At 37.1% G+C, this 18,708-nt stretch overlaps 1 protein-coding gene across 2 annotated transcripts in view; it reads right to left on the bottom strand.

Annotated features, from left to right (window-relative positions):
- The window catches only part of SCAPER (S-phase cyclin A associated protein in the ER), a 569,517-nt gene that overhangs the window by 247,515 nt on the left and 303,294 nt on the right, over positions 1 to 18,708 (bottom strand). For both annotated transcript variants that reach the window (XM_044231262.1, XM_044231263.1), the window contains exons 22-23: positions 15,414 to 15,479; positions 1,427 to 1,553 (exon numbers count right to left, since the gene is read on the bottom strand). In XM_044231262.1, the coding sequence (XP_044087197.1) occupies positions 1,427 to 1,553; positions 15,414 to 15,479 (193 nt within the window). The remainder of the gene's footprint in view (positions 1 to 1,426; positions 1,554 to 15,413; positions 15,480 to 18,708) is intronic.

Below are 18,708 nucleotides of genomic sequence, written 5' to 3'. Positions count from 1 at the left end.
TTTATCAAGTCCTAATGATTCTGATGTAGACTAAAGTCTGAGACTCCCCACTTTGGAGAAATTTGTTCATTTGCTCTGATACAAGAATGCTGGAGCTGCACTGTCTCTAACTGCTCAGTTTCTTTTCTCTCTCTCACACACAAACCGATACATATTCAACTCTGACTGAATTCAAACCTGGAAAACAACGTCTGTGTCAGGAAAATGGATTTAAAAACTGTATTATTAACACAATGAAGTACTCACTCATAATAGAGAAAATAAATGAAAAACAGCTACATTTATAAGCCTAAATAAAACTTAGAATCATAATTTTGATTGAAAAAATCATAGAAGTCTACAGTATGATATTTTATAAAGGTCAAATATAAGCAAAACTAAATAATATATTATATAATACATTTATAAAGGTGATAAAGAAAAAGCCTATAAAAAACAAAGAAAAGATATCCCTTTAATACTGTATAGTATTTCCTTCAAAGGGAGCAGCGATGGGAATGGGGGTGGAAGAATCACACTAGGAACCACAGGTGTACTGGGAACAGAATAGTTTTTAAGTTGGGTGGTGAATTCACAGCTGTTCATTATATTTAGGTTATTTTTATCACTACGTTCTTTTGTGTATCTCAAATATTACACATTTAAACCCAGAAAACAAAAAAAAACAAACAAAAATTGCAGGTAATAAACAAAGATGGCCATTACACCAAATGGAAAAATTAGAAACCAACTAAGTGATATAAATTGCATAAATTGTGATATGTTTATTTGGCTATGAGGAATTTTTAAAGACATGAGAAAAAATTTATGATAAAATCAGCCAGATAAAATTATGTGAGAAATGTACAATAAAAAGCAAGAAGAAAACACAATAAGATGTCAACAGTGGGTACTATAGGGAGTTGACTTCTTTGTTCATTGAAAATTTTCTATATTGAGTAATAAATACTTTAGAAATCATTAAGAATCTTTTAACTATCACAAGAACATTCACTGTCTCTAAGTCACTAAAGAAAACTGCCAAATTTTCTGTTGGCAACTGTAAGGAAATTGGGGCTTTGTAGAAATCTGGTTGTGATTCATGAGTTCTATAATTCGAAGTTTTATATTTTCTGCCATACAGTTGTATACTTTCATTACTGTGATTCCATTTAAAATAATTTTGTTTTTGTTTGTATGGGGGAAAATATGATTGACCCACTGATCATATTTTTGCTATTGAGGATTCCAATTAAAATGACGGAAAACAACATCAGTTTAATTAATGAAAGGAAAAAAAAAACATTGATCAGTGGTTGACCAGGTTTTGGAAACACAGACGAATTGCATAAATGAGAGTCAGCCTTATAGTCCTATGTATGCCCTGTTATAGTGAGAAAGAACCACAAATATTAAGGCCAAGCAAGGCAAAAGATTAGTTACATACCTTTTTTTCCAAAATTCTAGTGATCTCGCCTAGGGTCCGATCTAAAGCAGAAACTTTATTGTTTGCCCATGAGCCACTGTCTTGTACTTGTAGTTGTTTTAGAAGATCTTTAGCTAATCGCTGAAGCCTTCAAAATAAAATAAAAGGGAAGAATGACTTTAATGAATTAGACTATAAATATTTCATTTTCCTCAACGTTTTGAAATAAAAGTTACTTTCTTTTTTTTTCTTCACTCTTTTTTTTTCCAATTTATTTATTTTCAGAAAAACAGTATTCTTTATTTTTTCACCACACCCAGTGCTCCATGCAAGCTGTGCCCTCTATAATACCCACCACCTGGTACCCCAACCTCCCACCCCCCTGCCACTTCAAACCCCTCAGATTGTTTTTCAGAGTTCATAGTCTCTCATGGTTCACCTCCCCTTCCAATTTACCCAAAAGCACATACCCTCCCCAATGTCCATAACCCTACCCCCCTTCTCCCAACCCCCCTCCCCCTAGCAACCCACAGTTTGTTTCGTGAGATTAAGAGTCACTTATGGTTTGTCTCCCTCCCTAAAAAAAAAAAAAAGCTACTTTCATTATTGTATTAGAAACTGCTTCACAGAACAGCTCTGAGAAGGAACAAACAAACCACTCCTCAGGCTGATATTACTTAAATTCATGATTAGCGACCTAGTCCTCATGGCATAAAATAGAACTAGAGGACAGTAGATTAGCTAGAACAACAGCTACCATCAGTTTCTGTGTGACACTTAAACTAGAACAGAACTGCAGATGGGGAGAAGGTGAGACTATGCAGGCAGAGAAAATGAGTATAAGAAACTCTGGGTTTTCATATTTTGATTTAAATCTTCAAGGTAGACTTGGATATCATGTTGTAAGCATTGTAAACTCTCAAAATGTCAAACTCCCCATGTTTCAGTTTACAAGCCATTTGGGGATTGCCTGCCACTGATGTCATTTACTTAGGCAACAAAGCAATTATTTGCTTTTCACCAGGAAATAACACACATTACTTAGACTGTGGGATTCTTTGGTGAGTGAATTATGTGTAATATTTCTTTGTAGCCCTTCCTTCTTCTGCTTCATATACTTCATTCTTAGCAATCCTCTCCTTTCCACTTACTTGCTTAAGTAGTCCACCAACAGATATTCACCAGACACACTCCCAGATCTCTCTACTTCTCCCCTATACATCACTCCCCTGTTGTCTCACTTCATTTTTACCTATGATAGATTCTGTAGGCCATCATTATAGTCACTTTCTAGCAAGCATGCTACATTCCCTCTCTGCTGTTCTGTTTGTTACTCCTACTAGCCAAACCCCAGCAGTGGGAATAGTCACTAATGTTTAACTCTTTCTGTAGGCACCATTCTCAGTGTCTTGATGTATTAATTTAGTTGGCTGGATAATGAACATCTGCCAGCCTTTTCCATCTCTGATCTTGGTATGACCACACGTTCAGGATCTTAGTGAATCCATTTAGCATTCTCACTCTCCCACTCTCCACAAAGACTTGCTTCATACATTATCTATTCTCTTCCATCATTTCCTTTCCCCTCTTGCTTTCAAAAAAAAAGATCTTTCACTTCAGAATAAACGTGGAACTACTGGAATAGGAAAATCCTCACTTTCTGCCACAAAATCTACAAACCTATCTGCATTTCAGCCATACCCTCCTTTGCTTCTCCTATTACAATTCCTCCTATGTAGGGCTAATCCTGCCACACAGAATCTGTGTACATGAAGTCCTTCTATCAAAATCACCCTCTTCTTCCACTTCAGTGTCTTTGCAAACACTCTTCTTTCATTCCTTCTGAAACGCTTTCCTCAACTCCACATTATTTAGAAAATTTCCACTTATCCCTGAGTTTTCAGCTCAGACATTGCTTTTTCTGATTTGACCAGTCCTTTAAATCACTCATCATAAGTCTTTCCCATGGAGAGGTTTGCAACAGAACTTTTAGCAATGATGGGAATGTTCTGTATCTGTACTGCCCACTATGGTGGCTGCTAGACAAATGTGGCCATTATGTACCTGAAGTATAGTTAGTATCACTAAGGAGCTAAATTTTAAGTCGTATTTATTTATTTATTTATATTTATGAGAGAGTGTGCAAGCAGGGGTTGGGGGTGGTGAAGGGCAGAGAGAGAATATATATTTTTTTTTCAGAGAGAGAATCTTAAGCAGACTTCATGCTCAGCACAGAGCCCCTTGCAAGGCGTGATCTCGCAATCCCGAGATCATTATCTAGGCCTAAATCAAGAGTCAGATGTTTAACCAAATGAATTGCCCAGGTGCCCCTTATGTGTATTTAATCTTAATAATTTAAATGCCCACTTGTGGCCAGAAGCTATTTTATTGAACAGTGCAGAAGCACAGTCTTAACTGCATGAAAGAGGGCTCCTGTCTACCTGTTCACTGCCTATCCACAGCACCTAATATGTTAACATAAATGCACTCAAAAGATGCTTAATGATTAGTGTACTAAGAAAAAATTTCTTCTCTAATCTTAATAATATATATAACTTCACAGGTTACAAAATACATGAATGTACATGATTTTATGTAATCCTATGAAAACAATGTCCATTAGTATTTTTCCCATTTGAAAAATGAAGAAACTAAGGCTCAGACAAATTCAATGACTTTCCCAAGGTCTCACAAGGGGTAAAAGTTATTACTAGGACTAGCCCTTTGGTCCTCAAATCTCATGCTTTTGTATCCAAACCATACTAATCAATTCAATAAGGACATTTTATTCACAAATAAACAATACTATAGAATAATACATATTTATATTACATGTAAATATATATATATATTTTTCCCCCCTTTCAGAGCTTTTGAAGATTGAAAGTAATTAATGTAATGTACCTAACACCATTCAGGAGTAAAGTAGACATTCAATAAATGGTCAACTAGTACTACTATTCATTGACAGAAGGTCTCAATCCAACAAAAGGAAAAAGGGAATATAAAAAACACAGAAATAGAATAAGAACAACATACTTCTTTTCCCTTTCAATCGAATATGGGCTGGAGTCCCATCCGATTAAACTTACTGACCTTATCATGTTGAGGAATATTGGCAGCGAACTTTATCGTGTGACAGATAAGTAGCCACTTTGGCTTTTGGCTGAATAAAGCCTGCACACCATGTAACTAAATATCCAGCCATAGCCATGGATGCATATGAATCCAACAGTATTCTTCCCAAGAATGGTCACATTCCACTGAAAACCAGGGGTACTTAGGGAGGCAAAAGGACCATTTTAATTCACAGAATACAAGAGGCTTGTATTTCACTCTGAGGTAAATCAAATCTGGGATTCATATGAACCTACCCTTCACGGGAGAATGCCAAATCAAGGGATGCTTTGGTAACATGAGATAAACTCTGTTTCATTCCCTGCCTCCACAGAAGTACCACAAATAATATAGCCCCTCTCAAGAAGAAAACCATCAGATTTTGATTCATACTATGAGTAATTACAGACTGTCAGGACTTAGGCCCTGAAAAGTATATTTTCCCTATAGGGGAAGAAAAGAAGCTGTTTAGAGGGTACAGTTTTTAGTACAGAAATTGTTATCTGAGTTACTTCTGGCAGAAAAAATTTCTAGCATGAAAAGAAAAAGTAGAGGCTTTGTAACTCCTAGCCTAGAACATGAATATTAACTGTCAGATAAATAGCTTTGTGGAGAATGTGGAGAAAGATCAAATACTCTCTTCTCAAAACTAAAACATTAATTCCCACAACAATTCCAACTTCAACTGTGTCATTGGTAGATGTGAAATGTAAATAAATTTCTGTAAGAAGCCCTAATCTGTATCACAGTCAAATTTTGGTCGGTTCATTAGGATCACCAGGATGATTAGAAAAATTTAAGGAGATTGGGCCCACTTTAGGAAATGTTGCTCTTTAGTACAATGGACAGGAAGACATGAACACATTAACATTTTTTTCTTTCACTTTCTCGATTTGAAAGGTACATAGTCTAAATTCAGGGCAATTGGTTCCCCTTCTATTTTTAAGGAATATGTTGAAGGCTTTATTTTGAAATATAAGAGCCTAAGAAATCTCTACATAAGATGAAAAAAAAAATCTGTGTACATACACTGCCTCCTACATTGCACACCTTTCATTTTTACCTGCCAGCATCCCTTCTTGTAGAAAAAGAACCCATCTATCCCTTTTTTTTTTAGTCGATAAGAAAACAACTTTATTTATTTATTTCAATTTATTTATTTTCAGAAAAACAGTATTCATTATTTTTTCACCACACCCAGTGCTCCAGGCAAGCCGTGCCCTCTATAATACCCACCACCTGGTACCCCAACCTTCCACCACCCCCCGCCACTTCAAACTCCTCAGATTGTTTTTCAGAGTCCATAGTCTCTCATGGTTCACCTCCCCTTCCAATTTACCCAAATTCCCTACTCCTCTCTAACGCCCCTTGTCCTCCATGCTATTTGTCATCTATCCCTTTTAAGGAGCCACCTTGCCTTCACTTACATGGGTGTACTTGATGTGCTCACTGCTATCAGGATGTTGCTATTCCCAGGCCCTTGCTCTCAGTGGAAAGAGCTAGGAAATGCGTATATTATTTTATAAATAAATATTTAAAATATATATCATATATATCCCTACATATTTACATCTATATTTCTATTTCTATATATTGGAAAAGATAATTAAAACCAATACCTATAATTTCAATTTGCTACAGGGTCTTTCTATTGTCCCTATATATATTTTTTCCCCCAATTTATTTATTTTCAGAAAAACAGTATTCATTATTTTTTCACCACACCCAGTGCTCCATGCAAGCCATGCCCTCTATAATACCCACCACCTGGTACCCCAACCTCCCACCCCCCCCGCCACTTCAAACCACTCAGACTGTTTTTCAGAGTCCATAGTCTCTCATGGTTCACCTCCCCTTCCAATTTACCCAAATTCCCTACTCCTCTCTAACGCCCCTTGTCCTCCATGCTATTGGTTATGCTCCACAAATGAGTGAAACCATATGATAATTGACTCTCTCTGCTTGACTGATTTCACTCAGCATCATCTCTTCCAGTCCCGTCCATGTTGCTACAAAACTTGGATATTCGTCCTTTCTGATGGAGGCATAATACTCCATAGTGTATATGGACCACATCTTCCTTATCCATTCATCCGTTGAAGGGCATCTTGGTTCTTTCCATAGTTTGGCGACTGTGGCCATTGCTGCTATAAACATTGGGGTACATATGGCCCTTCTTTTCACGACATCTGTATCTTTGGGGTAAATACCCAGGAGTGCAATTGCAGGGTCGTAGGGAAGCTCTATTTTTAATTTCTTGAGGAATCTCCACACTGTTCTCCAAAGAGGCTGCACCAACTTGCATTCCCACAAACAGTGTAAGAGGGTTCCCCTTTCTCCACATCCTCTCCAACACGTGTTGTTTCCGGTTTTGTTAATTTTGGCCATTCTAACTGGTGTAAGATGATATCTCAATGTGGTTTTAATTTGAATCTCCCTGAAGGCTAATGATGATGAGCATTTTTTCATGTGTCTGATAGCCATTTGTATGTCTTGATTGGAGAAGTGTCTGTTCATATCTTCTGCCCATTTTTTGATGTGTTTGTCTGTTTCGTGTGGGTTGAGTTTGAGGAGTTCATTATAGATCCTGGATATCAACCTTTTGTCTGTACTGTCATTTGCAAATATCTTCTCCCATTCCGTTGGTTGCCTCTTTGTTTTTTTGACTGTTTCCTTTGCTGTGCAGAAGCTTTTGATTTTGATGAAGTCCCAGAAGTTTATTTTCGCTTTTGTTTCCTTTGCCTTTGGAGACGTATCTTGAAAGAAGTTGCTGTGGCTGATATCAAAGAGAGTACTGCCTATGTTCTCCTCTAAGATTCTGATAGATTCCTTTCTCACGTTGAGGTCTTTTATCCATTTTGAGTTGATCTTTGTGTATGGTGTAAGAGAATGGTCGAGTTTCATTCTTGTACATATAGCTGTCCAGTTTTCCCAGCACCATTTATTGAAGAGACTGTCTTTTTTCCACTGTATATTTATTCCTGTTTTGTCAAAGATTAATTGACCATAGAGTTGAGGGTCCATATCTGGGCTCTCTACTCTGTTCCACTGGTCTATGTGTCTGTTTTTATGCCAGTACCATGCTGTCTTGGTGATCACAGCTTTGTAATAAAGCTTGAAATCAGGTAAGGTGATGCCGCCAGCTTTATTTTTGTTTTTCAACATTTCCTTAGCGATTCGGGGTCTCTTCTGATTCCATACAATTTTTAGGATTATTTGCTCCAGCTCTTTGAAGAATGCCGGTGGAATTTTGATCGGAATGGCATTAAAAGTATAGATTGCTCTAGGCAGTATAGACATTTTAACAATGTTTATTCTTCCGATCCAAGATCATGGAATGATCTTCCATCTTTTTGTGTCTTCTTCAATTTCTTTCATGAGTGTTCTATAGTTCCTCAAGTATAGATCCTTTACCTCTTTAGTTAGGTTTATTCCCAGGTATCTTATGGTTCTTGGTGCTATAGTAAATGGAATCGATTCTCTAATTTCCCTTAACTCTTCTCCAACAGTGAGCAATCTGCCTTTCATCATTCTTAACTTTATCTTATGTATTTGACCAATTCCCCACATGTAATTTATCACCCATCCACTCACCCTTCCTTTCTTTCTTCCTTCCTTTTCTCTCTCTCTCTCTCTTTCTTTCGTTCAAGATTTTATTTATTTATTTGAGGGTGGGGGAAAGCAAGCAGGGGAAGGGTCAAGGGAGAAGCAGAATTCCTGATAGAAGGGAGCCTGACATGGGACTAGATCCCAGGACTCCAAGATCATGACCTTAGTCTAAAGCTGGTGTTTAACTGAATGAGGCACCCAGGCGCCTCCCATCTTTGTTTGCTATTGTATGTATGCTATTATGTCCCCTTGGGCTCTGACTCCCCAGTCTGGGTGGTAATACTTTCTCACCCTGCTTGGGTTTCAACAGCCACTGTCAGACTTCCCTCTTTATTTGGGCTCTGACAGATTGTGTCCAGATGCCCAACCATAGAGGGGCTGTCCTCATTCTGCTCTGACTCACCACACCAGGCTGTGGTGCCCATCTCACATAGAAGCCCCCTTGCTCTGGCTGTGCTCTGAGCCTCCACATATGGCCACCCCTCTTACTCCTGCGTGATTGTCCACCTCAGTCAACTCAGGGTCTGCCATCCCTCACTGTGCCACTGCTACCGCCAGCCATCTCCCTGGTGCAGATGGCTGCTTCAGTTCTCTCATCTAATGACTTCAAGATTAAATTTTTCTGGAAAGGGGAGGGGTAACTAGAGGAGGAAAAAAAGAATTATTTTCATTTATTAGTTACAATAATTTAATAAGGAAACAGTTCATCTACTATCAGGGTACCAATAGTTACAATAATTTTACTTTTGTTAGCTCAAATTGTCCTATCTTTGTCCAGTATAAAACTTTTTTTTTCATTTATTTTTTTTCCAATTTATTTATTTTCAGAAAAACAATATTCATTATTTTTCACCACACCCAGTGCTCCGTGCAAGCCGTGCCCTCTATAATACCCACCACCTGGTACCCCAACCTCCCACCCCCCCGCCACTTCGAACCAGGAGATCAAAGAAGAACTGAAACAATTCATGGAAACCAATGAGAATGAAGACACTTCGGTCCAAAACCTATGGGATACAGCAAAGGAGGTCCTAAGGGGAAAATATATAGCCATCCAAGCCTCGCTCAAAAAAATTGAAAAATCCAGAACACACCAGCTGTCTCTACACCTTAAAGAACTGGAGGATCAACAACAAATCAAACCAACTCCACACATAAGAAGGGAAATCATCAAGATTAGAGCTGAGATCAATGAGGGAGAAACCAGAGATACAGTAGAACGTATCAATGAAACTAGAAGCTGGTTTTTTGAAAGAATCAATAAGATCGATAAGCCACTGGCTACACTAATCCAAAAGAAAAGAGAGAAAGCCCAAATTCATAAAATTATGAATGAAAAGGGAGAGATCACAACGAACACCAAGGAAGAAGAAACAATCATCAGAAGTTATTACGAACAGTTATATGCCAATAAGCTTAGCAACCTAGATGAAATGGATGCGTTCCTGGAAAAATATAAACTACCAACATTGAACCAGGAAGAAATCGACAACCTGAATAGACCGATATCTAATAACGAGATTGAATCAGTGATCAAAAACCTCCCAAAAAACAAGAGCCCAGGACCTGACGGATTCCCTGGGGAATTCTACCAAACCTTCAAAGAAGAAATAACACCTATTCTCCTGAAGCTGTTTCAAAAAATTGAAGCAGAAGGAAAACTTCCAGATTCTTTCTATGAAGCCAACATTACCCTGATCCCCAAACCAGGCAAGGACCCTACCAAAAAGGAGAATTTCAGACCAATATCACTGATGAATATGGATGCTAAGATTCTCAGTATAAAACTTTTAAGTTGGCGGGGCACCTGGGTGGCTCAGTGGTTTAAGCCTCTGCCTTCGGCTTGGGTCATGATCTCAGGGTCCTGGGATCGAGCCCCACATCGGGCTCTCTGCTCAGCGGGGAGCCTGCTTCCCCCTCTCTCTCTGCCTGCCTCTCTGACTACTTGTGATCTCTCTCTATCAAATTAAAAAAAAATCTTTAAAACTTTTAAGTTGGCTACTGATTCCTTTTAAAAAACACTGGCAGTCTTAGAGACTTTTATTTTTATTTTTATTAACATATAATGTATTATTTGTTTCAGGGGTACCGGTCTGTGATCCATCAGTCTTACATAATTCACAGTGCTCACCATAGCACATACCCTCCCCAATGTCCATCACCCAGTTACCCTACCCCTCCCCCTGCCCCACCCCACCTCCAGCAACCCTCAGTTTGTTTCCTGAGATTAAAAGTCTCTTATGGTATGTCCCCCTCCCCGGTCCCATCTTGTTTCATTTTTTCCCTCCTTTCCCCCAACAACCCCTTGCCCTGCATCTTAAATTCCTGACATAAGAGAGATTCTATGATAATTGTCTTTCTCTTACTGACTTATTTCACTTAGCCTAATACCTCTAGCTCCACCCACGTCATAGCAAATGGAAGGATTTCAGGGGTTTTGATGGCTGCACAGTATTTCATTATATATATATATAAAATCACATCTTCTTTATCCATTCATTTGTTGATGGACATCCAAGTTTTTTCCATAGTTTGACTATTGTGGACATTGCTGCTATAAACATTCAGGTACATGTGCCTCTTTGGATCACTACATTTGTATCCTTAGGGTAAATACCCAGTATGCGATTGCTGGGTCATAGGGTAGCTCTGTTTTTAACTATCTGAGGAATCTCCATACTTTCTTCCAGAGTGGCTGCATTAGTTTGCATTCCCACTAACAATGTAGGAGGAATCCTCTTTCTCTGCATCCTCACCAACACCTGTTTTTTCCTGACAGGTTAATATTAGCTATTCTGACTGGTGTGAGGTAGTATCTCACTGTGGTTTTGATTTGTATTTTCCTGAGGCCGAGTGATGTTGAGCACTTTTTCATGTGTCTGTTGGCCATGTGGATGTCTTCTTTGCAGAAACTGGACCACATCTTCTTTATCCATTCATCTGTTGAAGGGCATCTTGGCTCCTTCCACAGTTTGGCTATTATGGATGTTGCTGCTATGAACACTGGGGTACAAGTGCCCCTTCTTTTCACTATATCTGAATCTTTGGGGTAAATACCAAGTAGTGCAATTGCTGGGTCATAGGGTAGCTCTATTTTCAACTTTCTGAGAAACCTCTATGCTGTTTTCCAAGTGGCTGTACCAGCTTGCATTCCCACCAACAATGGAAGAGGGTTCCCCTTTCTCTACATCCTCAACAACATTTGTTGTTTCCTGTCTTGTCAATTTTGCTATTCTAACTGGCATAAGGTGGTGTCTCATTGTGGTTTTCATTTGTAATTCCCTGACGGCTAGTGATGTGGAGCATTTTTACATGTGTCTGTTAGCCATTTGTGTCTTCTTTGGAGAAGTGTCTGTTCATGTCTTCTGCCCATTTTTTGATTTTTTCTTTTCTTTTTTTTTTTTTGAGTGTTGAGTTGGTAAGTTCTTTATAGATCTTGGATACCAGCCCTTTATCTGTAATGTCATTTGGAAGTATCTTCCCCCATTCTGTGGGTTGCCTCTTAGTTTTGTTGACTGTTTCCTTTGCTGTGCAGAACATTTTTATCTTGATGAAATCCTAAAAGTTCATTTTTGCTTTTGTTTCCCTTGTCTTTGGAGATGTGTCTTGAAAGAAGTTAATGTGGTTGATATCAAATAGATTACTGCCTATGTTCTCCTCTAGAATTTTGATAGATTTCTGTCTCACACTGATGTCTTTCAACCATTTTGAGTTTATATATTTGTTTATGGTGTAAGGAATAAGGAGGGCATGTGTTATTATGTGCGCTGTGTGTTATATGTAATAACGAATCACTGGACACTACATCAAAAACATGTTCAGTGGCTAACTGAACATAATGAAATATGAAAATGTGATTCACGTGCTTTTGTCAAATTGGTTCCCTATACTTTGCAGTGAAAACATTAGCTATTTGGGGGTTCTTTCCCTTTCTTTACAAATGTTATCTCAGTTGTTTCTTTTTGCTTTCTTTCACACTGATGTAAATGCCATGCAAGTCTCGTGGCTGTTTGGATTTACTTGTTTTTTTGGATTTCTTGGAGCTATCTGGTAATGTGGGTTTTTTTGTAAATGCTGCCAGGGGTTTTTGGTTTTAACTATTTCTCTTGTTTCTATGTGAGGATTTGGAGACACTACAAAATTATGCTTCTGTAGTTACTGACATTTTTTTTCTAGGTTTATAATTTAAAGGAACATCCTGGTTGCCCAATGGCCTACAGACTGTAGTAAGGAAAAGCAGAACCAGTTTAAGACTAATTAGGAGGCTACTACAATAACCCAGATGAGAGATGATCATAGGTTAGACTATAGTAGTTACTATGAAGTAATGAATAGTGGTCAGATTCTGAATATATTTTATTTTTTTTATTTTTTATTTTTAAAATATTTTATTTATTTATTTGACAGAGAGAAATCACAAGTAGATGGAGAGGCAGGCAGAGAGAGAGAGAGAGAGGGAAGCAGGCTCCCTGCTGAGCAGAGAGCCCGATGCGGGACTCGATCCCAGGACCCTGAGATCATGACCTGAGCCGAAGGCAGCGGCTTAACCCACTGAGCAACCCAGGCGCCCCAAGATTCTGAATATATTTTAAAGATGGAATCAACAGAATTTGTTGATGGACCAAAAATGAAATGAAAAGAAAGAGACGATGACTTTAAAGCTTTTAATCTCAAAGGATGGACTTACCATTTCCTAAAGATGAGCAAAAAAATATGAGGAGTAAGGATTGGGAGAAAATTTCAGGAAGGGTCTACCTGAACCCCTGTGGGAAGGTTATCCATGTGGAAATACTAAGCAGGAAGCTGGATATATGAGTCTGGAGCTCTGAGGAGAGGACTGGTGTGGTGTCATATATTTAAAATCCATCAGTGACTATATGTTTAACGTTACAAAACTGAGTAAGATTGCCAAGGGAATAATTCTGCATTTGAATTCTCAAGACAAAGGCATGTGGATGTTGGAGGTCAAGGAGACAAGAAAGAACCAAGCAAAAGATACTAAAAAAGAGTAGCCAGTTAGGTGAATCCAGAGAAAGTTCTGTAATAGACTGTTAAGTAAAGGCTCCCCTTGAATTGTCTTGCTATCCAAGACTTGTATAGTTTCCTACAGTGACTCTGGACTTGGTGAAATGACTTGCTTTGGCCAGTGTGACATAAGTAAAGTAACATAAGCAGAGGCTTAATAAGACTTGATATCCCATATGAACATTAATTAAAAAATCCTCAACAGAACAAACAAAATGAATCCAACAACATATTAAAAGGATTATCACCATGATTAAGTGATGCTTTATCTTCAAGAGGGCTGACCCAGGCTTCCTTACAGGGCAATCACAGCAGAGCAAGAAAGTGAGGTTGAAAGCAGAAGGCTCAAGACCTCTATGGCCAAGTCTTGTTATCACCTATTGCTTCCACAGTAGTCAGAACAAGTCAAAAGGCCAGACAAATTCAAGAGTAAAGGAAAGAGAGTTCACCTCTTATGGAATAGTGGCAAAGTTATATTATATTGCATAGGGGCATGCCTCCAGGAACGGCTCAACTTCTGGCTATCTTTGTAAACACTATCCCACCATCATATATTAAATTTATTCAAATATTTGAATCTATTTCTAGATTGTTTTTAAAAACTGCTTCTATCAATTTACATTTTTATTCATGTGCTGATGCAAAATTATTTTAACTACATAGGTACCATCAAAATATTATTAAGTATCTGTTAGCACAGACCTACCTCATTCTTCTTTTACATTTTTTCCTAGAAATTCTTTTATTTTTCCATACATTCTTTAAAATGATTCTATTTTTTAAAAGGTAGTTATTTTATTCAGGTTACGTTTCATTTGTAGGAGAATTTAGAGAAGTTACTATACTATCCAAGGGTATAATTTGTCTTTCCATTATTTAAGTCTTTTTTAATACCCTTTGTTAGGATTTTAAGGTTTTTAATTTTTATGGAGACTTCACATTTCTTAAGTTTATTTTTAGTTTATTTTTTATTGCTATTGTAAATGGTGTTTATGTTTCCTAACTGATTATAAGAAAAGAAAATACTACTTTTGTAGACTGGATGCAGCATAACCTCAAGGCAAGTTACTCACCCTCTGTAAGGCTTAGCGTCCCTAATGAAATTCATTGAGTTATTGTTAGAAATAAAAGAGTCAACACAGGTAAAGAGCCTGGAATGAAGCAAAGGTTCATTAAAAACTACCTATTATTAATATTATCACATTAATTTGGAGATCAGCCACCTTACTGAATTGATTCTCTAATTTCTACTAATTTTTCACTTTATTCTCTTGGGTTTTTCAGATATGCAGTATCATCATAATCTTGATAATTTTGTTAACTTCTTTACTATTTTACAAATTTTTTTTCTTTTAGAATGGCAATGACTAAAACAATAATTAATAAAAGTAATTTTCTGATTGGTTATCTCATTTCTCACAGGCAACAATATTTCTGTTTTAAATGTAAATAACTGCAGCATCAAAATGCTATAGCATATCTACACTAACCACTGGTTATAGATATCCTTCAATTTATGGCAGTTAAGTTCTTTCTTGAATTTTTCACCATGAGGAGTAATATTAAAATAGTTAATCTTTGTACATAAATGTTCAGGTACACTTTGCATTACTTCTCTCAGCAGCCTAAAGTAGATGTTCTAAGTTCTGGATTCACGTTGCCTTTCAATAAGACTACACTAACTTGCAGTCCCATCAGCAGTGTTTTTGAGTACCTTCCTCACTGCACCTCTACTGGTAATATATTTGAGAGAAGCAAAATGATGGTGGTTTTGTATAGCTATTGTGTAGTGAAACTAACACCCAGTGGTGGAGTCTAAGTCCTCATCTATTAAGTGGCATTAGCAACAGTCCTGAACAAGACCTCCTCAGAGCAAGAACCAGCGCAGTGCTGCCAGAACCTATTCTGTAAGAGCAGGACTTTTCTACCTGGGCACTACTGACATTTTGGACGAGATAATTCTTTGCTTCAGTCTTGCCCAATGAAGAGTGTTTAAGAGCAACCTCGGGTCTCTATGCATTTGACAGGAATAATGCCATTTCTCCAAGCTGTCGTAATCAAAATGTGATCACGTATCCCCAAGCATAGCCAAATGTCCCCTGCCACAACTGTTCCCTGCTGGACACCATTGTGTTAGAAGAATGAAGTTCTAGGCTTCAGATATAAAGTTTAGGGTCACAGGAATACAAGTTCAGGTAAACTTCTATAAAGGCAGACATCAATAAAATAGAAGTAAAATGCAGAGTAATATACTCACTTTGCTTTATAAGGTGAGTCAGATCCAGAATTTTTTGTTTCCATTAAACTCTCATATTCCTTGGCCCTGAAGAGAAAAAAAAAGTATCACTGTTAGTTGTTTTGCTGCCAATTTTTAAAACAAACTGCATTCCTATTTTTTTCCTATCCCAGTATTAGAAACTAGTGTAACACTTTGATTTCTGAGAATATGTCTTTAAAATACTATAAATGCTATCAAAAATGACTAAAAAATAAGTTATTTCCTCATAGGATAAAGAGGAGCTTCATAAAAACAATTCTCAGTTTACAGACCTAATATAGAATGGGCCTTATTTTTCAGAAATGTTAAAATCATGATAATTAAATTGGAAATCACAGAAGTTTCTACAAGATAGCTGAAGTAACTAAATAGCCATATGCCTTAAGAGGTGTACAATGCAAAACAGAATACAAGAAAGAGTTATTTACCATGAAAAATAATTTAAAAGGCTGTGGAAATGACTACACACTCAAAGATTTGTCTTCTTCTGTTTTTGTTACTTATATTTGCTAAATACCTAAAGTCTGGAAAAATCTGAGATAACATTTCTCTGCCACTGTCTAACTAGGATCCAGCTTACTTGAACCAATATGGAGAGCCATCAATAGTTAATCAATCTAACATAGGTGTCACTATAGTAATCCATTATTATTGCCTTAATTTTAAATTTCACCTTTCGAAATTTTGAAAAAGAGGAAAATACTAATTTAAATTTTATCTGCTCACCCAAAGGGTCCTAGTCTCAAAAAAATTAGTCTAGTGACCTATGAGAGAATTAGTCACAATGTGTATACCAATCCAGACTGCAATGATAAAATAAGTAATACTTCAAAAAAAATCATGAAAGATGCAAATTGTAAAAGCTATTTAAAAATATTTTATTTATTTGACCGAGAGAGAGAGATCACAAGTAGGCAGAGAGTCAGGCAGAGAGAGGGGGGAAGGAGGCTCCCTGCCAAGCAGAGAGACCGATGAAGGACTCGATCCCAGGACCCTGAGATCATGACCTGAGCCGACAGCAGAGGCTTAACACACTGAGCCACTCAGTTGTCCCTATAACAGCTTTAATAAGGAAAAGGGAAACTAACACATGTTAAACATGGGAGCAAAAGAATACATTAGAGTTAAACATTAAATTATGTATTGTTTTCCCACCAACAGTGTAGGAAGGTTCCTCTTTCATTTCCTGACTTGTGCAACCACTCTGGAAAACAGCATGGAGGTTCTTAAAAAGTTAAAAAAGAGCTACCCTACAATCCAGCAATCACACTACTGGGTATTTACCCTAAAGATACAAATGTAGTGATCCAAAGAGGTATGTACACCCGAATGTTTATAGCAGCAATGTCCACAATAGCCAAACTATGGAAAGAACCTAGATGTCCATCAACAGATGAATGAATAAAAAAGATGTGATATATATATATATATATATATTCACGTGCGCGCGTGCACACAGACACAATGGAATACTATGCAGCTATCAAAAGAAATGAAATCTTGCCATTTGTGATGATGTGGATGGAACTAGAGGGTATTATGCTTAGTGAAATAAGTCAATCAGAAAAAGACAATTATCATATTACCTCCCTGATATAAGGAATTTGAGAGCCAATGTGGGGGTTTGGGGGATAGAAAAGGAATAAATGAAACAAGATGGGATTGGGAGGGAGACAAACAGTAAGAGGCTCTTAATCTCACAGAACAAACTGAAGGTTGCCGGGGGGAGGGGGGAGGGAAAGGGGTGGCTGGTTATGGACATTGGGGAAGGTATGTGCTATGGTGAGTGCTGTGAAGTGTGTAAACCTGGCGATTCACAGACCTGTAATCCTGGGGCTAATAATACATTATACGTTAATAAAAAATTTAAAAATTACTTTAAAAATGAAAACATATATATATTGTTGTAAGCTACACATGCTCATCACTATTAGCCAAAATATTAAAGCAGATGAAAATGGGGAAATAACCGCTGTAGTAGCAAATAATTGTGAACTTGAATGAAAGGGAGAAAGAGCAACAATTATGAACATCCATTGTCTCATACACAGTCCTAAAAACTCGATATGGTATGATCCCCATTTTACAAAGGAGAAATTGAGGCTTAATAGGACGTCTATTATATAAAAAAAAATACATTTATCTAATACTTAAAGTGGGACGGATCAAATCCATTCTCTCATTCATGTACATACAACTAAAAAATTATCCAGAAAATTCTAACTTTACCCAAACTGTGGATAATCACTTTTTCCTAACTTGACTCTTGTCTTGATTCACTTTTCAGCAATCAAATACTTATTTCCAGGTGTCTGCTCTGTATAAACTAAGAGGTACAAACATAGCAAGGATGAGGCATAAATGTAGTAAGAATATTCAAGGAATTTATTCTCCACAAGGAAGAAGACATAACACTATGAAAAGATACCCAAGTCTACGAAGCAGAGTAAATGAGAGCTTATAATGTCGTATAGACCTTATTTCCTTGTTGATCTTTTTGTTTGTTTGTTTTGTTTTTTTTTTTTTAGTTTTGTTTAAAAAATTCAGACAATTCTGGAAATAGGGGTTTAGGAGTGGTGGTGATGCAAAAGGGGGAAGCCATGGGGTGGGGGTGGGGGTTATCTTGCTGATCTTCAGTGTACTTGTCCTACCCACTACTTAAAGTGGGGTACTGAAGTCACCAACTACTACTGTTGAATTATCTATGTCTCCCCTCAATTCTGTCACTTTTTCCTTCATATATTTTGGGGCTCTGTTAGGTGTATAAATGTTTGTAATTATCTTTTTGATGAATTCACCCTTTCATTATTATATAATGTCCTTCTTTTCTATTGCACAATTTTTGTCTTAAAGTCTATGTTGTATGACAATAACATAGTTACTTCAGCTATATTATTTTGTAGAGGTACTCTGCATAAAATATCTTGCAATCCTTTTCACATTAAACCATTTGGGTCCTTTTATTTTAAGTGTGTCAATGTATATATATATATATATATTTGAATCATTTCTAAAATCCACTCTGCCAAACCAGAGTATTTAATGTATTTACATTTATATTTAATGTAGTAACTGATGAGGACTGGCTTTTGCCATTTTGCTATTTCCTATACATCTTTTGTCCTTCAATTTCTCCTTATTACTGCTTTGTTTTGTGTCAGATATTTTCCAGAGTACCATTTTCATTCTCTTCACATTTCTTCAAGCATAACTATATGTATATGTGTATGTGTATGTATATATATATATATATATATATATATATAATATTTAG

Source organism: Neovison vison, chromosome 13, assembly GCF_020171115.1.
Source record: "Neovison vison isolate M4711 chromosome 13, ASM_NN_V1, whole genome shotgun sequence".
Taxonomy (NCBI): domain Eukaryota; kingdom Metazoa; phylum Chordata; class Mammalia; order Carnivora; family Mustelidae; genus Neogale; species Neogale vison.
This window is presented reverse-complemented; position numbering and strand designations above follow the sequence as displayed.